Source organism: Phoca vitulina, unplaced genomic scaffold, assembly GCF_004348235.1.
Source record: "Phoca vitulina isolate PV1807 unplaced genomic scaffold, GSC_HSeal_1.0 scaffold31, whole genome shotgun sequence".
NCBI lineage: Eukaryota > Metazoa > Chordata > Mammalia > Carnivora > Phocidae > Phoca > Phoca vitulina.
In genome coordinates, this window is record NW_022589734.1 from 17,520,994 (window position 1) to 17,547,900 (window position 26,907).

Sequence of the window (26,907 nt, forward strand, 5' to 3'; positions counted from 1 at the left end):
AAATAAAATCTTGAAAAAAAAAAAAAAAGAACAAAGCCTCAGAGAAGTTAACGACATTTAACACTGCAGCTGGAAACTCAATCAGGATCTACCTGACTCCAGAGCCTAGGATACCATGCTGTTTCTGATGAGCATTGGGATGGACTGATTAACCAACTGACTGACCGACCACAGTTATTTAGGGCTCAAGACCTGACTCTATGCTAGGGACCAAACTGAGCAGGCACGAGGGCTAAGAAGAAAATGTATTTTCTCCCCTCTTCAAGTAGACTCTGGATACACCCTTCTTTTAAGCCGAAATAAGGGAATTTCTGGAGATGAGGAAACCATGTCCAAGTTGCTCATGTGGAGAAATTCAGAAGTGTGGTATCTGCTTCCTGGCCAGGTAATCAACAGACGCTCCCCGGCTTCCTGGGAGAGGAAGCTGGCTGCCATGGAGAAGGAAAAAGGGAAGGAGGCACGAGACATGGGTGGTCCTTCCCTGAGCAGCTCACGGCACTCAGCATGGACTGTGACAGTCCTGGAAAGTCACTCGCACGACACTGGTGCAGGCCGTCCGCCCCACCCTGTCAGGCCACTCACCAGTGGGCAGGCGCCCCCGGAACCCCGCTGCCGGGGGCAGGCACCAGCACGGCGTTTCTCTCCTCGGTCAGGCCCACCCACTGCTCCACAAGCCGGGCTTCCCGCTCCACGTCGTCCTCCGTCTTCTCTGCAGGACAAAATGAGGGGATGAGCACCAAGACGGGGGAAAAGACAATTTCCAGATTTAAAATAAATAGGTTTTCACTTGGTGACATCCCCAAGTGGCTGGAACATCCATGATGTTCCAAAAAAGGATGGGAGGCTTTGAAGTTGCAGCCTGAGCACCCAGACAAGCTCGGAGAGGCTAGGATTCTCACTTGATGGACCTCCGGGTAGGGACATGGAAAGAGCATCAGGACAGGGATGAGAACACGGGTTATGTTTCCTGGTTCTGTACTCTGGGGAAGTTATTCGACAGACGAGTCTGGGCTTCCTAATCCATCAAATAGGGCTCATACAAGTCATGTCTACTTTACACGCTTGTTGGAAAGATCCAGTGACATAATGGATGTGACACTGCTTTATAAAACCATACACCACCGTACAGAGGATTAAAACACGCCACACTCCGTAAGACTAACTTTATTGTCCTTTATGTTCCTTACTAAAGGGATTTTACAGAACATATTTTGAAACCCTCTGATTCATAATTCCGCCCTGGAGCTATCTGGGTAGAGTCAAAGCGAGTTTCCATCAGCAGGTTGAGCACATATACAAACTGACATCAAGAACGCTGAGCCAAGATGTTCTACTGAGCGGGGAGCTTTTGCTAACTTCTACCTGAAATGGACGAACACTCATAATGTGTCCTCTGATGCAGAACCCACCACAATGCATGGACCATCAAGTCGGGGTGAGAGACTAAGGGCTTTAAGAACACAGCTCTACCCTGGAGCCTACACGGCTGCCGCCAGCAAAAGCAAACTGCGTCCCTGGAGCTGAGCGGCCAGGAGGCCCACCTGCACCAGCTGAGCACATCACTGCCGCCCCACAGGAGCTGGGTGCTGACCTGCCACGCGTGACCCGAGAGCTGCTGTCAGTCCCAGGTCCGGAGCCCGGAACGCCTCATAAGGACATGTGGGTTCTGATGGCATCTGCATTCTTCGGAACTAAATGCGAGTTTAACATTTAACGTCACAGTTCACGCAGAGGCTTATGAACGTTTATTACTTTCCAATCCAATACCATGCCAAAGGAGTCACTACTGTCTATAATTGTTACGAGGTCAGAACACTAAGATCATATTGTCCCGACGACTGTCTAGAAGGGAAAAGGCCACTCCCGGGAAAGAGTTTAATCTCACATACCTTTTTTATTGCTGACTTTTTTAATCTGCTCATCTAAGTACTCTCGTCGTTTGATGAGTGCGTCAGACCACCTCTCTCTCACACAGTTTAAGTCTTCTTCCTGACGTTGGGGAGGGAAAACATTTTCCTGTAGAATACACAGACGACTCTTTTTTTTTTTTTTTTTTAGCAAAGATGTTTACATGGATCAGGAAAGTTTTCATTCGGAAAGGCCATTGAACACTGCTGTATGATTAATATGCAAGAAAGCAAAGAGGCCTCAGAAACATAGCATGCTGATCAAGGAACCCATTACTCAGGAATCAGAGCCCCTGGATTGCCAAAAGGATAATTATACTTAAAAGCAAGAGAAGCTCAAACTACACCAGCTGTGGGGATGATTCTTACGTGTGTGTGTGTGTGTGTGTGTGTGTGTGTGTGTGTGTGTTTAAATCAGAGCTATTCATTTGAAGGATGCATGATTCCAAGCAGAAGGACACCATGAACAGAGCCCAAATCATGGAACAGCGAATGGAATGGAAAAAGAGAAAACAGGCATTTTCATAGTTCATCATTCAATGGCCTCGAAACATGTATTTTCTGAAATGCAAAGAACAGATCAGCAGAGAACCTTTCAAACTTGCTGCCAAGATTTTACGTCCAACCACTACCGTAAGGCTCACCAAAAATCTCCCATGCAAACAGCCCACATGCAGCCAGCCATGCTTTAAGAACTCCCAGAAGCAGCCGCTGGGACGTGGCCGTGAACAACGTGGCCGGAAGCGCACGGACAGCAGCAGGACGTTAGTTAATGGCATTGCTGAGATCCAAGGGGAGACTGGGATTTCACCCCTCAAGTTGGTTTTCGTTTGCTTGTTTTCTTTCTTAGTAAAGTTATGAGGGAAATAAACCCATCAATTCTACTCAAAATGCTCTCTGACTTGCCTCATTCCAGTCTAACCCTTAAGACGTGGCATTAAGAGCAGATGGCAGGGGACTTCTGAGGCTCTATCTACAACGTACCCACAGTTCACATACAGGAAGGCACCCCGGGAAAACTGTGGAGAATGAGTACAAAGACTGGGAACCAAACCCAGAAAACTTCACTTTGATTTGCTGCCTTGCCTGTTCCTATCGTCCCACATTCCATGACAGGAGGCTGGCCAGCACTGACTAGGGACGAGTTCACAGGTGCCTTTTTTTTTTTTTTCTGAATTTCCAAAAAGAAAAGGCTGAGATTTAAATTCTCCAAGTTATGGATAATTAAGCTGGGTCCTAATGACAGAAAGAAGCTGGCTAACCCAAACTAAACTATGTGCATGAAATGTTTTCAATTTCCTATCCAGCAAGAGACTTTTAAACTAAAACTGCATATTAGAACAGTCCTACTCTCTTGGACGTGAGGCATGAAGTGCAGTTTTGCATAGAAAACACAAGGTTCAACTGAAAGATTATGGATGGATAATTCCACGGTTTTAAAAATCGTTAACTTAATACAGTGATAATGGTCTTGCTTCGAAAGTCCTTACAAGCTAATTCAAGATAGCATAGCAGCAATGCAGTATCCGATCATATGTTTTGAATGGACAGAGAAATCTATAGCAACAGTACTGTATCCCTGATTATGTTTAAAGCAAATCCAAAGCGAGTGAGAGTCTGCGTGTTCTTGCTCGATGGTCCTCCTTCCTCCTCCCTGCCCTCTGCTTTGCGGATGCTAGCCATTAGCAGCAGCCGTGCCCCATGCCACAGAACGACAGCAACAGCGATACCTGATAACTATCCATATCATCACCATCCTCATCATCTCTCTGGGAGGAAAAAAATAAACACAAAGGACATGCATTTTTGTTTCTCAAACAGCACACAGGTAATTCTTTAAGCGTAACACACACATTACAATGGACAGCACACGGAACACCCAGCATAATAAAACATTTAAATGAATTGCAAGAAAGGTTTAGTGGATTTAATTCACTCGCCTCTAAGAATTTGAGTTTTGTTTTGTTATGTTTTTAATAAAGAAAGCAACCATTTAAAAAAAAAAAAACAAGAACTCTCTTCGATGGGACTAGGAATCAACCTCACTGGGCCAGGCTTTACCCTGTCATCATGCGAATGGCGCATATGCATTTCTGGGTGGACTATCTGAGATTTGGAGCAGACTCAGAAGGACAAAATGGTAGAACTAGACTACCTCTCAATCTCTTAGTTTAGCCGTGAGGCAGACGGGGCCCCGAAGGATGAAATGTCTTAACCCAAGGATCACACAAGTGGTGACAGAGTCAGGACTGGGTGCCAGGCTGCTAGTTACCCCACTCAGTGTCCTTTCCCCCTGCACCACACCACATGCACTGAGGAAATCCTCATGGGCGAAAGCCCACCGGAGCCTCAGGCTTCCTCAGCGTACAACAGTCTCAAGAGCATAGCCCGCCATGCTGAATATTGGATCTGCTGTCGTCCATTACTGGTTATGTTAGCATCATACCAATCAGTTTGGTAACAGTTTACAATAGTTGTATATAGTTTACAATAGTTTATAATAATTGTATAAAGTAATGATTTTGGCAAAAACATTTGGCAAAACAAAACCACCATGTTGAAAATAAAAGGATTTAGTTGAGACAGGTTTCCTTAGACAGAAGAATAAGGAAACTCCCATCTGTAGGGAATAACCATCTACCCGGAGGCAGGTTCTACTCAAAATGAACCCTGGCCCCTGTAATAATCATCTTTGGTTTTTTTCTATTATTGGAGGGTTAATATTCAAACAGGCAGTGAAGTGGTCTAGTTATAAAAAGACAAACCTTTTTTTTTTAAGTGCTTTAAAATATAATTACATTACTCTCATATATAAGTATACTTCAATATATACTGCTTTTTAAAAGTGCTTTAAAAATACAGTTAAACATTCTCTGCATAGATTTCAAAATCCACTTTTTTTTTTAAGTTTGGAACCCATCGTTATCATTTGAGTAACTAACTTATTAAATGTATGCCTAATACTGAAGTAATTTTTCTTTTTTCTTCAAGATTTTATTTTTTAAGTAATATCTATATCCAACGTGGGGCTCAAACTCACAACCCTGAGGTCAAGGGTCCCATGCTCTACTGACTGAGCCAGCCAGATACCCCTGAAGTAATTTTTCTTGACTTAATTCCCCACATTATTGAATAAAGTACAGTAGCTTGAATTTATCATTACTATTTTTTAGACTAAGAAGATCCTTCTATTAACTGAGAACTAGCCTGAGCTTTCATGATGTATAACTTGTGAAATCAGCATATTCTGGACTGGCTTGAGCTACTGCATCAGAATATTTCTGAAGTGCTACGTCAACAAAATAAGTTCTGGATGTGACTTTGAGCATGGCTGCAAAGAAAAATAAAAGCTTTAAAACAGTCACAGTTTAGAGGCGCCTAGGTGGCTCCGTCAGTTAAGCATCCGACTCTTAATTTCAGCTCAGGTCATGATCTCAGGGTCGTGGGATTGAGCCCCACATCGGGCTCTGTGCTCAGCAGGGAGTCTACTTCTCTTTTTCTCCCTCTCCCTCTGTCCTCTCTCTCCAAAATAAATAAAATTTAAAAAATCTTTATAAAAAAATTAGCCACAGTTTATTGATTGATTGATTTTTTAAGCAGGCTCCATGCCCAGCGTGAAGCCCAACATGGGGCTTGAACTCACAACCCTGAGATCGAGATCTGAGCTGAGATGAAGAGTTGGCCGCTCAATGACTGAGCCACCCAGGCGTCCTGAAATAGTCACCGTTTAAATCTGCATGACTGGCGCTATGTTCTTTAAAGAGCATTTAGCATTGGGGAAAGCTCGAATTTTGACAAAAATGAGTTTTAACTCAGGAGGTAGAGCAGTTTTAAAAGTGCAAATAATCAATCTTTATAAGGTTCCTCAAATGGGAACATGTAGTCAGTTGGTGATCCCTGTTTTATAGGTCATGATTTAGGATGTAAATTCAAAGTTTTATCTAAGGTGAGAGATTTACTAAGCCACAAAATTTTAGTATAGACTGGGATCTCAGGGAATTATTAAGTCTCCTTCATCATTCTGGAGAAGAGAGAAGGGGAACTAGAGGTTTGCATTATCCCAACAAGGTAACCAGGAAGGCCGTGCTAGACTGAAGAATCCAGGTCCCCCCGGTTCCAGGCCGGCGACCTTTCTACCAGGCCCTGCAGCCACCCCCAAGGTTGATGGCTGAGTGAGGGACTGAGCTGGGATGAGAATCCACACAACCCAGTCTTCTATTCCACATATGAGGAAAAGTCTGGGGGAGGCTTCTCCCCCAGAACAGCAGACTGTCCTCAGGCCTTCCTTCATACTCTCTCTGGCTCTGAGAACCAGGGGCAATTTTGGCCTGGGACAGGGAAGGCGGCGTTTGACAAAACTATGCCTTCCTAAGGTCTCGTAGGCCAAGCCACTGTTCCTTCTAGCTTTCAGAAAGTCTTTGCCTGAATGCCAGGGGGTGCAAGGAAACTGAGACTGAAGATGAATCATTTTCAAGACGGGCTGGGCCTCCGCCCAGACGCCACAGAGAAACGTCACAACAGGCAGTGCTCCCTCTCTCGTGTGGTAGTGAAGCAGCCAGAGTTCAATGGGCTGATTCCTCCCCTAATTCATACCTGACAGTAAACTGGGGACTGAGCGAAAGCACATGCCTTCTTTCAGGCCACTTCGGGCAAGTTCCTAATCTCAAAGTTCATTCTCACGGAGGGATGAAGAGCTGGGGTTGGTAACATGAAGATTAATTCTTTGATGTTTTCATCTTTCACTTTTTACAAATATTTACTCATTTATTTAAAAAATAATGTCTGCACCCAATATGGAACTCACGACCCCAAGATCAAGATTCACATGTTCTTCCAACTGAGCCATCCAGGTGCCCCCCAATCTTTTAATTTTAAAATGAGAACAGAAGATTTAGTAAAGGAGGATTTAATGGACAAAAATGATCATGAGGACAACTTTTAATTGGAAAAAAAAAAAAGAAAGCTTTCAAAGAACTGTTAAATTATGCCAGTGTAGGGCTCCTGGGTGGCTCAGTTGTTAAGCGTCTGCCTTCGGCTCAGGTCATGATCTCAGGGTCCTGGGATCGAGCCCCGCATTGGGCTCCCTGCTCCATGGGAAGCCTGCTTCTCCCCCTCCCACTCCCCCTGCTTGTGTTCCCTCTCTCGCTGTGTCTCTCTCTGTCAAATAAATAAATAAAATCTTTAAAAAAAAAAATTATGCCAGTGTATGGGAGCAATTTTATATTAATAAAAGTGGACTGGGCCAGGCAACCATCCAAATATCCAACATAACCTAACTGGAGCCAGACAGAAAATGAAATCTGCCTGAAGTAAATGAGTAACATACCATTCATATGTGTGTTTACAAATAAAATTATTATTAATCAACACTAAGCTGGTACAGTATTTCAAATCTCATAAAAAAGGCAATGGATGGAAATGTGAAGGGAGGGGTACAGATAATAAGGTCAGGACAAGGAGTTCGGTCATATTCCCCAAAGGTCTCCATCCCAGATCACTGACTGCCTTTCTCTGCATTAGCTGGTCCTCGCTGCAGACTACTTCCAATGTGCTGGTCTTACCTGGTAACTGTCCAGCCCTCTCTGCAGCTTGGTGGACCTGGCAGTGACGCAACCAATGGAGACAGACAGGATGGCTTCGACCATGAGTGGTAGTGTCCCGGAATGCTGCACGGGTTTCACTGTGACTTGCACCCTCCGGGAATGACCCTGCAGAGGGCGGCAGGTGGGGGACAATGGGTGCCAGGAATGGGAAGGGCAAGGAATGGGGGAAGAGGATAAAGGAAGAGAAGAGAATCAGGGAATACAGAAGCCCATAACTAGAAAACTCCCAGAAACAGTGTGTAAGAGTGGGACAAAGAGAAAACAAAAACAAAGAAAACCAAGCCTAGTACCTGTCTGAGTTGGAAGATGCCTCCCGTGTTGACATCTTTTGCCTGGTGAAGCTCCACTGCTGTGTATTCTCCTAGCTCGTTCAGTTCCAGTATGGAGAGCCACATCTCTATTCTCCGTGTTACCTCATTCCACCTGCAGAAACACGTTCCCATGAACAACGTCAATGCCCAGGGACATCATGAGCAATAGGAATGAGCCACCACCCCGAGCCCTTACTATGGGCTGGACATCGTGCTGTCATGTAGGTTTTCTTATTTAACTCTCAAAACAACCCTATGGTTTGGCTTTTCTCTTTATTTTATTGAGGTATAATGTATATTCAGTGAAATGTCCAGTTTTCAAGTAGAGTTTGATGAATTGTGAAAATGCACACACCTCTGTCACTACCCCACCATTTGCCTCTGCAAGTTTGCTCACGCCCCTTCCCGTTCAATACCCACAGCATCCCACAGCGGCCATGTAACTATAAATTAGTTCTGCTTGGGCACCTGGGTGGCTCAGTTGGTTAAACGACTGCCTTCGGCTCAGGTCATGATCCTGGAGCCCCTGGATCGTGTCCCACTTCGGGCTCCCTGCTCAGCGGGGAGTCTGCTTCTCCCTCTGACCCTCCCCCCTCTCATGTGCTCTCTCTCTCTCTCTCACTCTCTCAAATAAATGAATAAATAAAATCTTTAAAAAAAAATAAAAAAAAATAAATTAGTTCTGCTTGTTCTAGAAATTCATAAAAAGGGAATCATTAGTGCATACTCTTTTAGGTCTGGCCTTTTTGGTTCAGTGTAATGTTTCTGCGATTCATTCAAATGGGTATCTGTTGTCCTTTTCTTTGTTAACAGAGCTGAGTAATATTTGTTACATGACTAGTAGTATAATTTGTTTATCAAACATTCTCACACATTTGGGTTGTTGGCAGTTTGGGGGATATTATAAAAAGAACTGCCATGAACATTTGTGAACAAGTCTGTTTACAGACTTACATTTTCATTTTTCTTGGGGAAATACCCAGGAGTAGATTGCTAGGTCACAGAAAAGGCAAAGGATCAAATTTCCAAGAAGATATCCTCCTGCGCAAGATGATGGGGCAAATTTCCAAGAAGAGGAAGCTTGTGGCCGATGGCATCTTCAAAGCTCAAGTGAATGAGTTTCTCACTGAGGAGCTGGCTGAGGATGGCTACTCTGGAGCTGAGGTACGAGTTATAGGAACCGGAACAGAAATCATGATCTCGGCTACCAGGATGCGCAAAGTTTTTGGGGAAAAGGGCTGGTGGACCTGAGAACTGACCGCAGTGGTTCAGCAGAGGTTTGGCTTCCGTGAGGGCAGTGGAGAGCTTTATGCTAAAAAGGTGGCCATGGGAGGTCCATGTGCTATCACCCAGGCCAAGTCTCTGCGTGACCAGCTCCTAGGATACCTTGCTGTGTGGCGGGTCTGCCATGGCGTGCAGTGGTTCATCATGGAGAGTGGGGCCAAAGAACCGTGAGGTCCTGGTGTCCGGGAAACTCTGAGGACAGAGGGCCAAATCCAGCAAGTTTGTGGCTGGCGTGATGATTACTAGTGGGGACCCTGTTAACTGCTGCTCAGATAGGATGTGCTGGGCATCAAAGTGAAGACTGTGCTTCCCTGGGACCCACGTGATGAGACAGGCCCTAAGAGGTCTGTGCCTCACCATGTGAGCACTGGGGACCCCGAAGGTGAGATACTGCCCAGCCCCTCCACTGTGGAACATGGGAAGCTGGAGCAGCCTGCCGTGCCCCGGCCAGTTCCCACAGCACAACAGGGGCTCCTTGGCAGCCGAGTCCGGAGTCTAAATATTGCTCTATACAGACTTTTATAAAAGCTTCCAAAAAGGAAAAAAAAAAAAAGGAAAATATCCTCCTGTTTTTTTTTTTCTATAAGCTTTACAGTTTTATCTTTCCCATGAAAGGTTCTGATCCATCCCAAAATAAATTTTGTGTATCGTGTGAAGCCAAGATCCAGGTTGGTTCTGACCCAGCAGATACGCGGTTGTTTCAGTACTGTTTGTTGAAAAGGCTTTCCTTCCCCCATCCAACGTCCTCGATGCCTGGTAGTTCCTTTTATCGTTCCCATTTCACCAAGGAGGAGGCAGGCCCGGGGACCCCTACTCTTACCCTCTGGCCTAGTGCCAGTCTTGAGCCTGCATCAGCTCAGCCAAGTACACACCTGTCATGCAACGTTCTCGTCTTCGCATGAAGGGAGTCGACTTCCCAGACAGAGCTGCCGTTCCCAGCACAGCGGTGGCCCCACACCTCAATGGCCAGGGCTCCGTCGGACAGGAACTCCAGGAGCTCCTCTGTCACCGTCACCACGTAGTCCTGGGGCAAGCGGGAGCAAGGGAAGAGCAACGAGAATCACGCACCGAGCGATCTGTGCAATTTCCGTTTTTACCTTTCCATTGTGTAGAGATCCACTTTGGAGGTGGTTTAGTCTGATCCCAACCTGAAAACCACCTGTGCTGTTTTAAAGATCCGGAATACTAGCTCTTACACTAGCAAGGAAGGAGGGATTGAGTCCAACTCCCTTCTTTAATCAGGGCGGACACTGAAAGAAGCATCCTGTCCCGCATCACGGTGCTTGTGAGTGAATCCGCACCTTGCACCTGCTTCCTTCGTGGTTCTGGAGGACCACTCAGAACTCCCGCCGCCGTAGGCTAATCAGCACATCACAAAAAAAGAACGTCTGATTGCTCCTTGCTATGGCTTGGGAGACTGTGAACAGAATTAAATTTCCTATGATTATCTTCATGATTCTGTGCTCTTGCTCTGAAACTCCCCCGCTCCAGCTCCTCATCATGAAACGCAGACAGAGGAGTGTGAGGAAATGAACACTGAGTGGACTGCGGAGTATGGAAATCACCCTGAACAAAGCGGCAGGCAAGGGGCCAAGCCGAGCATCCTTCCGGCAGCATCTTAGTGAAGTCTCTGGTGAAGACAACTCTGCAGCTCTCAATTCTGGAAAGACCTGTGCTATGCTGATTTAACATTCTACTACTTACCTTCTTATTTATTGTATTTGGAGATAGAGCCAGAATTTTAGAAGGAAAACAAACCAATGATCAATTAGTACAATCTACACATCTTATTGATGGAAAAAACCCCAAGGTCACACAGTGAATCCAAGGTCACACAGTGAATCCAAGGTCTCTGCGACTAGCATTCATCAAAATAGTTGCTAACCAGAATGTACTTAAAATTCAGGCTTCATCCTTCTACAGGAACAGCTTTGTGGATCTAAAGAAAGATGGGGACTATTTAAGAGAGTATTCAGACAACAATAACCAAAAAGTAACTCATAAGGATTTTGAGAAACAGACTTGGTGAATATGGGTGAAAGAAAAAAAAGAGAGTGGACTATTTGTTTTCAGAAAAAGAAAGACTTAACAGTCTTTTACCTATGTGAAATTTGATAGGTGTAGAGCCAGAAAGAAAAAGCACAATTTCCAAAGGAAAGGGTTTGGAGTATCTGTTAAGGATTGTGCAAGGAAAAACAAAATTACAACAGAACATAGTGTCTGTCTGTCAGTCAGAAACAACCTGTGGGCAGTCTGACGTGAAAACCAGGAAGGGTGGCTGATGGTCACACGACAGGGCCAACCAACAGTCACCGAAAATTCACCTTGTCCACTGACATTTTCTTTAAAAACTCATTTGGCACATTAGAATATGATGCTTGGAGTGTTACACCGTATTCCAAAGACTGGAAAGAGGTTCACCTATATTAAAGGGTATAATTCTACAATATACATAACATGACCACATTTTTTGTAAAAAAAAAAACAAAAAAAACAAAAAACAACTTTCTAAAGACATTATACATGCATGATGGTAAGAGACGGTATCTATGCCCATTGCTGTGTGAACATGTATTGACCACACACAGATAAAAGTTGGAGGGCACAAAAAATAGTTTATCTAAATGTGTACAAATGTCACTAGCCATTACACCTCTAGCACCTAAGACTTCAGGGAGAGGTCTTTCAGATTTTATTTTATTTATTTATTTGTTTACTTTTTTTAAGATTTTATTTATTTATTTGACAGAGAGAGACACAGCGAAAGAGGGAACAGAAGTAGGGGGAGAGGCAGAGGGAGAAGCAGGCTTCCCGCAAAGCAGGGAGCCCTATGCGGGGCTCGATCCCAGGACCCTGGGACCATGACCTGAGCCGAAGGCAGACGCTTAACAACTGAGCCACCCAGGCACCCTCAGATTTTATTTTAAAAACTTCCCATCTGAGGGGCGCTTGGGTGGCTCAGTCGTTAACTGTCTGCCTTCGGTTCGGGTCGTGATCCCGGGGTCCTGGGATCGAGCCCTGCTTGTGTTCCCTCTCTCCCTGTTTCTGTCTGTCAAATAAATAAATAAAATCTTTAAAAAAAAAGAAAAACAACTTCCCATCTGAATTTGTACTGAAGTACATTTTGAGGTTAAAAAGTGCACCACACATATTACCTTTATTAAACATTCTTATGGGGGAACTTGTAAGTTATAAGAAGAGTTTTGAATGGCACCCAGGTCCATTGCCTCCCGTGTGGCTCATCTTGTAATGGCGCCCATACCTTACAATGAGAGAAGGTGACGGTGTACTGGGCATCCCTGGACTGAGGGGAAGGCACCTCGGGGTCCACCACTGGGGCTGCCACCGTAGATTCACACTGGTCCCAGAATGTGTATTGACAGAAGACAAAATTTGAGAGGTTTAAGGGCAGCCCAGTTGCCTCTTTAATTTTTACCTAAAGAGATTAAAAAAAAAAATGCAATGTAATTCTGATAAAGAAAACATTAACCTAGGCATGCTTACTTCCAATACTTCTATTTTAAGAGTCAGCGTTGAAATACGTAAATCGGTTATCCGTGTGACATCTGAAAACACCTGGCACATGAGGGGTTCCACGTACAATCAGTCTGTACCAGGACCACCAGGGCAGCACGTGGGCCTGGCAACAAACGCACACGTCCCCTCAAATTTTCCTACTGGCTGAGCTTCTGACGCAGAAGCAACCTTTACTGGAAAAGCACGATTCCCTGAACAACGTACACTTCCTGCAGCCAAAAGCACGGGGGCTTTTTAAAATTTCATCAACTGGCATCAGAAAGTGTGCTCTACTCCTGGAAAAAGTACTGCCCGCCGTGGTAGTTGTGGTCAGAAAGCTTAACGTTTACTACGCTCTACGAAAAACTCCCAAGATCTTCTGTCGAGCTGCCTTGGCTGAACACGGTGGTTTATCGGCGCCCGCCCATCCTGTCCTCTCACCCGGCACGTCAGTTTCCTGACTCGGTGAACGACCTCCCCACTGCTGTCCACGACTTCAAGGCTCCCGCCTTCGCTGGAGTTCTCCGAGGAGTCATCCTCCGCCACGCGCTCCGGGACGGCTCCTGTCACTCGCATCACTTCCACGTGGAGACGCCCGGCAACCTGTGGCAGGGACCAGAGTGCCTGTGGGTTACAGGCATCGTGTGCACAAGCCTGACCTGAGACGGAGAGCACGCCGCCAGACCCCCGGGCTGCTGCTGGGCCTGCTCCAGCGATGGGAACCTCACGCCTTCCACAGCCGGTCCTTCCATCGCCTGCCCCTGCAATCACCCTGCCTGACTTGGAGCCAAACCTGCCTCTCTGCCACTTGCCTTCTGGAGTCATCTTCCTTCTCATCCTTCTTTACAGGCAGCCCACGAACAGAGTAAAGGCTGCTCTCGTATTCTACCCGGAGTGGTTTATTTTCCACTTCATATGTATTCATTCATTTAGTCTGCTGACCAAACACCTGCCTCACGGGACTACCGAGACAAATAGTAGAGATACGTTCAGGTTGTGATGGGTTAAACTGATCCAGGAATCAGCTGTAGGCCAGGAACTGCATGAAACACTGCATTTACAACAGTAAACCCAAAGACACGGTCACCAGGCTCCTGGAGAGTCTACTCTCTTGGGAGCAGAGAATGGGTATGTGACTCCCACTGGGGCTGGGAGCAGGGTGGAGGCGGGTCCATGGCGGAAGGAGACCCATCCCACGAGGAACGACAAACACAAGGACAAAGTTATAAGGAAACAGTTCCTTTAAAACTGTTCCCCCCTCCCCAAAAGGCTTAACATGTCCTCAACATCCTGGTGGTCCTCTGGGCAGGAGCTAGGTTAGCAGTGCCCCTCTTCCAGCTGGGTGCCCAGAACTGAACTGAAGGACAAGAATTATCCCGCACTTGGCACCCTCAGAGCGCTATAACTGGCCAAGTTATCTTTCGTAACACAGGTTAAGGTTGCAGCGGCTGGAGCTGTGAAGGTGACACGTCCCGGCAGTGCTGCTGTTGTCTTAAATAGGAAGGCCCATTTTTAAAGGGAGTCAGACCCAACTGCCATTGGCAGCAGAGACTTGAGAAATTCATCGATGGTCTTGGACGAGTGAGACCGATATGGAGGAATCAGAGGAGGGGGAATGGCAGAAATCAGTTTGAAGGCAATAGTTCTCAAGCTTTTTTTCAATGGTCTTTGAGAATTAATACATTTTTAATATAATTTCAAAGGGATGAATGGAACACTCAAAGCCCAGCCCAGACCCCAGCTTAAGAACTGAGTCACTGGATTCCTTTGCCACAGGAGCTGTGCCCATTTTTCACATGGGAAAAAGCAATTCCAGCCCGCTGGTCTTCTAGAGCAGAATGTCCCCAGGGGGGCTGCCACACGCAGAATGTGAGCTGTGCACGTACACACCGCAGCTGGGAACCTGGGCTCTGCTTCCCGGTTCACTCTGGGCAGAATGGCATCCTGCTCACAGCCTGCCCCAAGGATCACAAGAGATAACTAAGTATTTCAAGTCTGCACGTTATGGAAGGGCAAGCTACGGAATAACGATGTTACTAAATTTAAAATAAAAAGATCAGTTGATGAAATGGATAAAAATCAAACAGTTTGAACTTGAATATTTTCTAAAATGTCTTAGACCTACATAATAAGGTCAATACATGTAAGTAATTGAAATGTGAAGTATTTTGTTTTCTTTTGTTTTTTAAAAGGGGTTAAGCTTATTTTCCTTGAATACTTTAGATTTCAAAATAATGCTCCCAAGTTGTATCTTGTGAAGACCACATAGGGGCCGGGAAGGAATCTGAGTATATTACAAACATAAGAGATTAAAGGGAGATAAATAGGGGGATGGAGCTGAATCTGGTTTCCAAAAGATTTCTAATTTGATTAAAACAAAGAAAAAAACTCATGAACCATAAATAAACATGTTGTAATAATCTTATATGGTTTTAATCTTATAATCTTAAAAAAACCATGATTTAATTTTGATAGTTTCTATTGATAGGAGCAAAGAAAGAATGTGATCCTGACTATTCACCCTAGTTTCCTGATATACCTCAAGAGAATAACTTAAATTGGATTCACACAGACAGATACACACCCTTTAACTGTTTCCTCCAAGGATAGCTTGTCCTTACCTCCCCCTGCTGGCTGATGATAGGAACTGCATACTGAAGTTTCACATCATAGAAGAGACACTCCAAGAACACATTAGCGACGCCAATTAGGTTGTGATTCTCTTGGGCTTCGTAGAAAGGGTCACCTCGTTTCCCATAGAGACGCTTTGCCTAATGGGGTAGGGGGGCGTGGGGGAGGTGAGTAGGAAACAAAACACCAACTTGGATAATATTATTTAAAACTATGTTTTTAAAAAAATGTTTCTTAAAAAAGAAAGCATTTATCCAAAGAAATTAAAAAAGTAATATTACAATCATGTTGCAAAAATAAAACAAAAGTAGCACATGGGAGGGGCTTGACAGCTGGGGGGCTACATGATGTCTGTGGGGAGAGCTCTTCCTTAGTTACTGACTCTCTTCCCTATCACACCCCACGTGCAGCCTTTTTCACTCCATTCCCTGTGCTTTGCCCCATTTCCTTCACCGAGGCTTCTTTTCCATTACTAGTATCCAAAAAGATGGATTGTGCTTTCTAAAATTATTCTTTGTAACCTCCCCAGCCACGATCACAGCTGGGGGAGCATGAACACATGCTAATGAATACTAAATCCAAGCTGGCTCCATCCATGTGGATTTGTCACAACACTGACCAAACAGCACAGGTTCGCTTTGTTCTATTTCACTTCACTTGAAATGTAACAAAAACTCTGCCAACTAAGAATATGTCACGTGTTCTCTTCATTTAGTTCCTGTCCATGTGGGGATCGCATGTTCTATGACTGATTCAACTTAGGACCCCTTTCAAGGTCACTTCTACGTTAGTTTTCTAATATCAATGTCCCAAGTACGACCGCAGATAGTCACCGCCACGCGTGTGTGTGTTCTGACGGTGATTATCACTTACATTCTGAGCTTGCGACATGGTCAAATCTCCTTGACATTTATCTCTTTTACCTCAGGAATTTTTTCCTTCCATTCTTGATAAAGGTCTCTCATATCAATTAATTTATTCTCCAGCTTCTCAATGGTCCAAACTTGGGTGCCCTTTCCTTTCCTCCTCACTTGAATAGCTGGCTCACTCACGATGGCTCCTCTCTGCAGAGTGAAGAAAAACAAAAACACACAACAAACCAAATGAGCCTTGTTACGGCTTTTTGGATTGTTAAATATGTAATTGTCAAGTGGCAAGTTTGAAAAAGACACATAATGTATACAGAAAGAATATGAAATTCTACCACCTAGGGAACATTCTGGCTTATTTTCAACTAAGATGCAAAAAGATTAATGAAATCTTCTGTGTATACCCATGCATATGCTTTTTACTTTTATCATAAGCAGAACCAAACAAAACTGTAAATCTCCTATCCTGATCCTCTCTCCACAGTTTTTATATTATGATCATCTTATTGTGTTGTTAAATATTCCTCACAGACATGATTTTTTTTCTTTTAAAAAAAGATTTTATTTATTTATTTGAGAGAGAGAGAGAAAGAGAGAGCATGAGCAGGGGGCAGAGGGAGAAGCAGACTCCCTGCTGAGCAGGGAGCCGGACGCAGAGGCTTGATCCCAGGACCCTGGGATCATGACCTGAGCCGAAGGCAGATGCTTAACCAACTGAGCCACATAGGTGCCCCTCATAGACATGATTTTTAATGGCAACATAGAAATCTGTTATTTGGATATACCACTCATCTGACAAATTATTATATTGTTCAACATCACGGCTATTTCAAATTTTTGCTACTATAAAGGCCATTATGATAAGCATCCTTCTACAAAAAGCACATGGTCTTTATGAACACTTCTATGACCGTGGACTTAAGATAAATTTTTCAAAGAACTGCTTGGTCAAAGAACTAAAATACAGAAAGATTAATGAAATACTCCCTGACTCATTTCTAGTTTGCTTGCCGGAGGCAAACACAAATGGATGAAAAATTATTTTCTTTTGAAGTTTCTTCTTAAAGGAAAAAAAAATCCTTGAAGTTGAAATGATGGTAAACTTCCCAATGACTGCAAAAAGTTGTTCTGTGTACAAATAAAAGGTATTATACAAGTCTTCCTTTCTTGTAGAATCCACTCTTAAAAATGGTACCATGACAAAACATATACCTATCTCTCATTCCAGAAAGGACCATTCATAGGAAAGAGAAAAGCAAGAGGAATTACTTACATATATTTCTAATTTTAACATATCTGAGGGCACATAAGCTCCGGGGGGCAGGGGGGGGATCTATAGAGGAAATCTTTTTTTTTTTTTTTTTTTTTTAATTTTTACTCTTGAAGCCTAGTTGGCAAACAATGTTATATTAATATAGCGTAAGTCTTTTTTTCTTTTTTTATAGATTTTATTTATTTATTTGACAGAAAGAGAGCACAAGCAGGGGGAGCAGGAGAGGGAGAGGGAGAAGCAGACTCCCCCCTGAGCAGGGAGCCCAATGTGGGGCTCGATCCCAGGACCCCGGGATCATGACCTGAGCCGAAGGCAGCCGCTTAACTGACTGAGCCGCCCAGGCGCCCGGATATAGAGAAAATCTTAAAAAGAATAAATACTCTGACTCATATCAAGATCTCCTCATGGATGTTCTTTTGGATGTCAGGTGTGTATTCTATCTTACAGTACGTAAGTTGTGCATTTTGCTCTCATTTTCTTTAAGAACACTCTTACCTTCCTATTGGCGCTGAGGTTTGCAGCAGGGATCTGCAGAGTCACTTGGTAGTCAGTGAGCTTGCTCATTTCCTCAGCTAAGAAGTTTGCCTCCCTTACCAAGGTATTAGCTTTCACGAGCTGCTCGCGCAGCTTTGCCAGGCTTTGACGGAAGAGCTCATCCCTGCGGGGTAGCGAAAAAGGAAATGAGAACATCTGAAAGAAAAGGAAACTGTAATCCTGGTTCTAAGTGAGTCATAGTATTAGAAAGTGGTAGAAAACTCCTTTCAGGAGATAATTTTCAACTGTTTTTTGTCCAAAAAAAAAAAAGAGTTTTGTTTTGTTTTGTTTTTTAATGTTTCCTTCCTCCCACAAGGGTACTGTGGGCTCCCTATTGGTCACCACTGATGAGGAGCAAAATAGGTGAAGAGACTTAACTAAAAACCGTATTTTAAATCCTCTAACATTTGAAAACTGCTAGATTTTGATATGTTGCTGCCAAAAAACCAATCAAGGGATTCTGGAGGGAAAATAACTGATTATGACTTATGTGCTTCTGGGGCTGAGGGGAAGGGGAGAGGAATCTGGGGCCCTAAGGAGAAAGCGTTTCACACGATTTCTTCAGCTGGTAAAAGGTGAGAAGCGGGGGTTTTCTGTGGCAGCAGGAATTCAACTTTTCAACTCCACACAATAGCGCTTCGTGGTGAGACCTTCCCTAATGTTCTGATGCTGAATATAGGTCAAAACCCTAGTACCTGCTCTCCCAGCCCCACGTGCTCTGTCTCAGTAGCATTTGTCCTAGTTAGACTCTCATTTATTTGTATAATTACCTGAGCTTCAGGCACACCGGGGCGAGAACCAGGTCTTTTTTGGTCTGTCATTACAGCTAATTCCCAGACAAGTGCGTGGCCTACCATGGGATACCCCCAAACTACCCAGTGAGTGAAAGGAACGGCACTTCTGGGTTCCACGTGTGAGTCTGGACTCAGAGGTAACCCAGGCTAACAGACTGCTTATCGAGCCTCATCTAGCTTCTCGCTTCTACCATTTACACACCTGCCCTTACTTCGTGGGACAATGAGGAGCTTGGAACACCCAATCTCTACTCCTTTCTCATCACCTTAGAAGTGATACAGGAGGCCGACTGCAAGATGTTAATATAAAGTTAACCTAAACCATATGACACATGCACCCCGTCTGCCTGCGTTTTCTAAGTGATATTACCATCTTTTTTTCAGTTACCCGAACTTGACTTCTTCCAGCCAGCTCCGTCTTTCCTCTTTTCCACAACATCCAGAAAAAAAGCCTTGTTGATTCTCCCTTTGAAATATCTCCTCTCTCTCTATTGTTTTCATAGCCCCTGGTTCCTGGCTCCCATCCCTGCCCCCCATAACCTCACAGCCCCCCACACTCTTCCTCTTCCCTCCCAGACAGTCACATAAATCCCTGCCCGTCTCAGGTCAGTCCTCAGTTGAAAACCTCCTCTGCGCCCTACAGAACAGCTTTGGACTTAGCTTTCCATCCTCCTCTGTAAGTCACCTTTTAGACCAAACAAAACAGCTCTCATGTAATCCCCTAAACACACCTTCCTCTTCTCCGTGGCTTCCCATTTGTTTGTACCAACCTGCCCGTTCAAAATGCCTCCCACCTCCTGTCCGCCCGTCCAGTCGCCACCCTTCAAACCCGCTTGAAATCCTTCCTTCTCCATGATCTTGCTGCAGAAGCTCCGCGGAATGGGGTCCCACCCTGCACTAACCACCACAGCTCGTCCTGCATTCCGGCCCAGGCACCCACCTGTTTATCACAGATCCCCTGCCCTGGGAAGTTATTCTTCAGCTCAGGGACCAATGACAAAGGGACAATTATGCAACTGCAACACTTCCTATTGTTGGATGAAACTGTTCTTTAATTTACTATTATGATGTACTTTTCACGTATTTGTATCTTGCTCTACACTCCATTGTAAGTGTCCAGAAAGAAGAATCGGCATCTCTGGTTTTCTTTGTAATTCTCACTAGCTCTTAAATATACTTGATTTTCAGCCCTTCAACATTTACTTAGGTATGAGTCCCTCAGTATTTCACAAGCCATCCACATTTATTTAGGTAAGAGTCCCAGCTTCTAATATAACAGTCCATCATTAATGACATCTTAATTTTATCCAGTGACTCTGGTGAAATAAATATTGTAACCATTCTCCTCTCCTTGGATGACATCCCCAAAATATCATCCTTGCTACTCTCCTTATGTTTAAGAACTTGAACCTCAAAGAAAATCAATTTGGACTTAAGGTAAGTGGGAAAAAAAATTTTAACACTTGACTGAAAAATACTATCATTAAAAACAATCCACTTTTTCTGTTGCATCTTTTTTTGTCTTTTACCATCTTCAGGACATAGAGAAGTAATTAGGGAGACTGAACAGAAAGGTATCAGTGGGTCCAATCACAATTACTTTCAAGCCTGCTGTTGCTTAGAAGAAAGCCACCAGCTCGCAGTAAAGGCAGAGAAGGCAGCTCTTCAGAAAAAGCACCATCTGATAACCTTTGCCTCTTTTACCCAGGCACAGAAAAAGATAGAGAGTAATGTGTTACAAGCAGGATAAATCTTCATACTTCAGTATCCAGACAGATGAGCGGGCAGCTCCTGGGGAAAATGCCACTGACTCTTTTCTCTTAATTTAGAACAATCAAGTGCATTATTATGGCAAGCAGGGTTGGGCTCCTTTTCTCCCTCTTCTCCTCTTAGGGGTCATCTTCCCTGGATGTGGCTCCAGTTTAAGAGTCTCACTGCTCATGAGAGATGCAGTGTGGCTGCAAGAATCAGAGACTGGCCCCGGCGTCAGACGGCCATGGCTTTGATCTCACTGCCCCGACTTGCCAGCTAAGGGACTCTGGGAGGTAGCTTGTCAGTTTGCATCAAAAGTCTTTAGTATTTCCCCTACACTTTGACCTGGCAATTCTACTTCTAGGACTCTGTAATAAGAAGCTAAATAATGGGGCGCCTGGGTGCCTCAGTTGTTAAGCGTCTGCCTTGTGCTCAGGTTATGGTCCTGGGGTCCTGGGATTGAGTCCCCCATCGGGCTCCTTGCTCAGTGGGTAGCCTGCTTCTCCCTCTCCTTCCTGCCCATGATCTCTCTTGCTATCTCCGTCTCTCTCAAATAAATAAATAAAATCTTTAAAAAAAAAAAGAAGATAATGATGTTCACAGTAATTTGTGCACATGGTTGTTCTTTGCAGCATTATTTATGAAAGCAAAAATTTTAGTAAGAACTAAATATCCAACAATGTGAAACTAATTCAAAGAATTATTCTATGTCATACAAAGGAATTTGGCCTCTAATATAGTAGTGGTTGTTTAAAACAATGAAAATGTTCACAAATAAATGTTAAGTGCAAAAAGAATATTGCAAAATACATATGTGAATGTTTATACTAAAAAAAATGATTTTGGGGGAATCATTCAACCCCTCACAGCCTGTTTGCTCATGTGTGAAATGGGTACAAATGATCAAACAGAGTAGCAGTTGTGAAGATGAGATGAATGCATGTAAAGCACTTGGTGCCTGGACCATGCTCTGTAAACACCCAATGCTACTTTTGTTACTGCTGTTAGTAAGGGGACTGCAGGCAGATCTGGGTTCACACGCTGGCCTCCTCACTGGCCAGGCGGGTGACTGAGGAGGACACGTAAAGTGAACGCCCCATCTACGGGACGGACAGAACCGCCCCTCTGGCACGGTCTGCGGGGACTGTTAGGTCAGCACGCGCCTAGACTGTGGTGAGAACACGACAGCATCCACAAGTGACGTACTGTCCTCTCGGCCGATGCTTCTCCCACCGGCACCTCAGCTGAGATAAATATTTAAAAGCCATAAATTCGGAAAATACACATTTAGTAGATCTCTTAATGTGGCAGTTGTATTTAGAGAGACTCCACAGTAAGAGAAATTTAAAGATGAGGAATGCTTTTATGCAACAGGAGTATTCAAACTTTCTCTTTCGATACCTGCCGGTGGTGCTGGCACGTGGTGCCATTTTTACTGAAGGGTAAGGGGGAGAGGGGTGGTCTTTAACAACTGACACTGCAGTAAACATCCTGCGGATGGACAGTATCTCTCAAAGGAAAAGGCAACTGCTAACGACCCAGATCTGGGACTAAGATTTCCTTCCTCGCTAGGCTGATCCCCCTTGGTGACCCTGGGTTCCCCAGGTCCCGTTCTTACCTCTCCTCTGCCCACTGGGTCACCTTCTGCTGGGCCGTCTGGCCGCTGTAGGCCAGGCGGTCAGGGCCGCTGCTCGGGGGCCGCCGCTCCGGGGACAGCTGCTGACGGAGCTGCTCCAGCTCCCGCTCATACATGAGCCGCTGCTCCTCGAGGGCACTCCTCTTCTCCTCCAGGTACTGTTTCTCCAGCACCTGAACCACATTTTGCACTGGGTCTGGGGAGCCAAGAGACAAGGCAAGGTGTCTTCGGTGATGGGCACGACATGGCAGCCGGTCGGCGCTTCTTCCAGTGAGAATCATCTCCCTGCTCAGAATCTAGCCTTTCCAGATGCTTTCTCTGAGCGCCCGAGGGGCCCCTCCAGATGAGATCCTCCCAACGGCCTTTTTGCTGACATTTCAGATAAATGCCTTACATGTAAACATTCCCCACATCTACTGTGCTTCTTCAATTTGATGAGCTCATCCTCCTGTTTAGATGGATCAGTAATTCACTATAAGCAGACGCTAGAGGGGATGCGTTTCTACCCACCGAGAAAAAACTTCATGAAATCGAAGACAGCTTCAAAGACAGCCACACAAGATTTCATTTTTATGGTAGTCAATTTCTATGCCCATTTAGCATCAGTTTTAGTATATGGTGAAGGGTTTATATTTCTGATTTTAACCACAAATCTCATTACTCCTGAATTTCTATCGTGGGGGAGGGAACTTCTAGATCACAGCATATGCTTGAAAATATTGAGTATATGGTCTGGCAATTTCTCAGGTGCTAATATCCAGGAGGGTAATTCACATGTAAAAAGAAAAGAAAAGCAGAAAAAAAGGAGGAAGGAGGGGAGGAATTCACTTATAAAAACAAAAGGTTGTTTTTGACTTATTGCTTTTGCAGACCAAGAGATCAGCACCATACATGTGGTGAACAAGTACAGAAATACGTTGTTCGAAGGGGCCATGGCCATGGCCAGCAGTGGTTGTGGTGTACGTAGGGGTCACTGGCTGAGGCTGGACATTAGCTTGGCAATGACCACTGATCTGGATGCTGTGGAGAAAGAAGGCACTGACCATATGTCCACAGGAGAAAGTTACTGGCATCTCTAAGTGAGTAGACTGCAGGGAAACAATATGTCAGACTATTTGGATGGCAAATAAGAAAACCACCATCCCAGTATTTCCTCCTTGAAGCACATGAGATGGGGAGGACATGATTCATATTCTCAGACTGGCCTGCAACTCACACCTTTGCCTGGGATTCAAATAGTGCTATTTGTGTTGTTCCCACAGACTGACTCTCAGTTTAATTTCCAGGATAGAGTGGGAAATGAAGAGGACAACATGAACTTTTCTGTCATCCAATGATGACAGAACAATGAGTTCCTGACTGACCTTTCCAGAAGACCCTACCGATCAATTTGTGGAATAACCATGTAAATTATACTTATCTTCTATGTAAGCAATAAGAGAAAGAGATAGTATGTTAGCTTAAAAAAATAAGGTTAAATTATACAAAACAAAAAGTAGAAAGCAATTTAAGAAATCACTAGAGATCTACACAGAGTACGGGTGAGTTGTTTTAATAAAAAATGACAACCACATGGCAATAAGAATTCTACTAGCTACTGACCACCACTCAGGTAGAAGCACTGCATCCTTTCCATGCATCATCTCATGAAAGCCTTGCACCATACCTGAGGGTGGATATATTCCCATTTTAAGGATGCTGACCTAAGATCACAGAGCTAATAAGCGACAGAGCCAGGTTCTGAACTCAGATCAGAGCTAACCATCTGAGGTTGGACATCAATTTACTAATAAACTGATACAGTATTCTTACTTCCAATCTTTTGCTCAGAATTAGTACTCTGTTAAAGAGTAGATATTTGAAAAAAATCCTGTTCTTTGCAGATATAAAATTCTAAAACTCAGCATTTTTCCAAAGCAGAAATAGTTTTCTTCACAGAGTCCTGACAGGGAGTCTCTAAAATATACCACCTGAAAATCTGATGGAAAATGAACTCCTAAAAAATACCAAACTCTTAAACAAAGACAGACCATGGAGAGGGAAGAGCTTTTCATAGAGTAAGACATCTATGTACTCTAAAGCATTAGAACTTCTGACCTCGCCCTGTAAATTTATGAAAAATATATGAATAATATGGTGAAGGAGTCTGAAGAAATTTTAAATATAAGGGCTAGAGAAGAAAAGTTGTCTCAGAATTATTTTAAAAATGCATTTCTCAAACAATACATACTTTTTCCCTTTTAGGCTCTAGGTTTAAAAAAGGAAGGACAGGGTCTTCACCATCCATTTATACTTCCATGGAGCCTGGTTTTCAAGAGCCTACCTTAGTGTTCACAAATCTTTTCCAGAGAGAGAAAACTGGAGAATACACCATTTGATAAAAATTAATATTCTAAGATTTTTGCTAAAAGACACCGGGTAAGACATTTAATCCTTATTTCTGCTTGTTAGTCCGTGGTGTGTGGAAACACACATGATCCCAAATGGCTGAGAGGATTTCACCCCGAGGTTCCATGCTAATGCAGAGGCAACGTGACCAAGGGTGCTTAAACTGCTTTGGCAGACGCCATGATCTAACACCATGACATAACTATTCACCAGGCTTCATCAGTGGCCACAAACCAAGAAGCAGTTATAGAAGAGGGAACAACTCAAAGCACCCCTCCCCTGAGCCTGCCACCGTAGCCCGGTAAGCCCTGCCCTGGGGCCCTGGGACAGACCACACGACACAGAGCCTGGGTAGAGATACAGGGGCTAAGATTTCCCTCTATCTTTCCCTTTTGAACTCTGATCTCAACACAAGTCTTTCTCTTAGACGTATTTGATGATACCGTCTTTTCAATGAGCCAGTTTCAAGCCTTTATCATTATACAGCGTATTTATAAATAGATCATCCTACTCAGCAGGTCAATCTGACTCTATGATATGGCTTAGGACAGAAGCCAAAGACTATTTAGCCTATTCTCAACCAACCAGCCATCAAAAAATTGTCCACGGTTTCTTTTTCTCCCTATCATTTTCTTCCTCTTGAATGAAGGGTTTTGAAACTCAGTGAGCCTGGAGCCTAAAGCCAAGATACCAAAGAGGGAGGTGTTTTAGGAAGAGAGAAAGGACCACATTTATTATAGAATGTTCTCTCTTCGTTAGTTTATTCTTTATCTCGGTATGTAACTATGTAATGCACTCAGACTTATTCATCGGTCCCGAGAATGGAAAAGAGAGGGTGCCAGTAGTAGAGGCTGGAGGGCACTGATGTGATAAACAATCAGTACTCATTCACACCCAGGTGCCCAATGCACTGAATTGAAGGGAAGTAAATCCTCTGGGAAAAAACAAAAAACCAACTCTTAATCCCAGATGGAATAAACTCAATGACTCTTCACCAGCCCCTTCACTGCTCTTTACTTTAGAGCTCCCACTGACTCTAGGAAAACAGAGTGCCTCATTCTTATTATGAACCTTCGGGAAGAACACATTATCGTCCACAGATACTGGGTTTGCTTCTATTCTTAATTCCAATGAATGGGGTTTTTTGATCATGATTCAGAGATTTGAAAATACATCATCCTCGTCTATTACTGGGACGATGCAGGTCAATCGATATCTGCAAGTACAGAGTCCTGAACTGCTGAGCTCCCAACGGTCATCCAGCCATTAGTAACAGGAGCAATAATGCAGTAACACGTCTGTGCTGGGGGAAGTACAGGGAAAGGACAGCTACCAGTTTAACCAATGGGAAGGCAATGGAGTTGGGACACGGGGAGGTAGGGGTCACGACTTAAAAGGGCACACGCCTCAATCAGGAATACAGAGTGCTTCTGTCAGGCAGAAAACTTCCACTTCTTCCCAATCATGTTAGTTCGATTTTGCCAAAGCAGAAGCACAAGCATCGGTCAGCAGCACTGCTAACAACCAGTCAAGCTCCCCCATGCTAATGCCAATCAGTTAAAACCTTTATCCCAGTGTCTGTGGAGGAGCTTCGTCTGAAACCACATGAGAGGGAAGAGAATCTTCAAATAGGACCACCAGGGGGACGACCACCAGGCAGACAGGCTTAGGATCGGGAAGCCACCTAGTGGTAGAGGTGAATTCCATGAACACTAGCGGGCCCCCCACGTTTCGGCACTGAGAGCACACCAGAGGGAAGCCCCACTTAAGCGGGGAATTGGGGAAACTCTACTCTGAAACAGACAAAATCAACACTGGAGAACAAGGCTTGTTCTGGAAGACAAATGGGTAACTCAAGTTAATACCATAAGCCAGCCCACCGGTGACTAATTGGTTTGGCTAAGAGGACTGGAGGAATTAACACTCACCAAATACTCATCGGTTATTCAGGGCTTTAATATAAATATGATAAGATCGTAGTGACTCAATAAAATTAGAAATGTGTGATGTGGGACGTAGATGATTAAATTGATAGCACTTGGATACGTTGCTGTCAGACAACAGAGACATCTAGAATTCTGTAATCTCATGTAAAGAAAGAAGTTCTTCCAACGGGCGTTCTGCACCTGGGGCTTGGGGCCCACACCCTCCTGTCACACCCTGTATCCATTCAGGCTCCCAAAAATTACTCATAGGAGACTTGTTGCTCAGGCACGTCGGAAAATGGCCCATCAATGTGATTCTGATGTCTGAACATCACTTTGGAATGTCTTCTGTGATTCCTCCCAACTGGGTGAGCAAGTAGCAGAGTGGACTGCAGCCTGATTTCTAGCTATGGTCCAGTCTGTGGTGCAGCGCCCAAAACCCCGGCAGCTAATCTGCATCCCTAATCTCACTGATGTTCTTTTT

General features: G+C 44.3%; 1 protein-coding gene and 1 pseudogene across 5 annotated transcripts in view; one reads left to right on the forward strand and one right to left on the reverse strand.

Annotated features, from left to right (window-relative positions):
* The window catches only part of KIF13A (kinesin family member 13A), a 211,714-nt gene that overhangs the window by 25,424 nt on the left and 159,383 nt on the right, over positions 1 to 26,907 (reverse strand). For 3 of the 5 annotated variants that reach the window (XM_032424919.1, XM_032424917.1, XM_032424920.1), the window contains 12 exons: positions 22,093 to 22,306; positions 17,890 to 18,052; positions 16,176 to 16,316; positions 15,243 to 15,392; positions 13,063 to 13,224; positions 12,368 to 12,541; positions 9,978 to 10,129; positions 7,801 to 7,933; positions 7,469 to 7,615; positions 3,638 to 3,676; positions 1,890 to 1,989; positions 583 to 709 (listed from right to left, as the gene is read on the reverse strand). In XM_032424919.1, coding sequence (XP_032280810.1) covers positions 583 to 709; positions 1,890 to 1,989; positions 3,638 to 3,676; positions 7,469 to 7,615; positions 7,801 to 7,933; positions 9,978 to 10,129; positions 12,368 to 12,541; positions 13,063 to 13,224; positions 15,243 to 15,392; positions 16,176 to 16,316; positions 17,890 to 18,052; positions 22,093 to 22,306 — 1,702 coding nt within the window. The remainder of the gene's footprint in view (positions 1 to 582; positions 710 to 1,889; positions 1,990 to 3,637; positions 3,677 to 7,468; positions 7,616 to 7,800; positions 7,934 to 9,977; positions 10,130 to 12,367; positions 12,542 to 13,062; positions 13,225 to 15,242; positions 15,393 to 16,175; positions 16,317 to 17,889; positions 18,053 to 22,092; positions 22,307 to 26,907) is intronic. The other 2 variants (XM_032424921.1, XM_032424918.1) reach the window with 1 other exon arrangement.
* LOC116644991 lies at positions 8,512 to 9,971 on the forward strand (annotated as a pseudogene).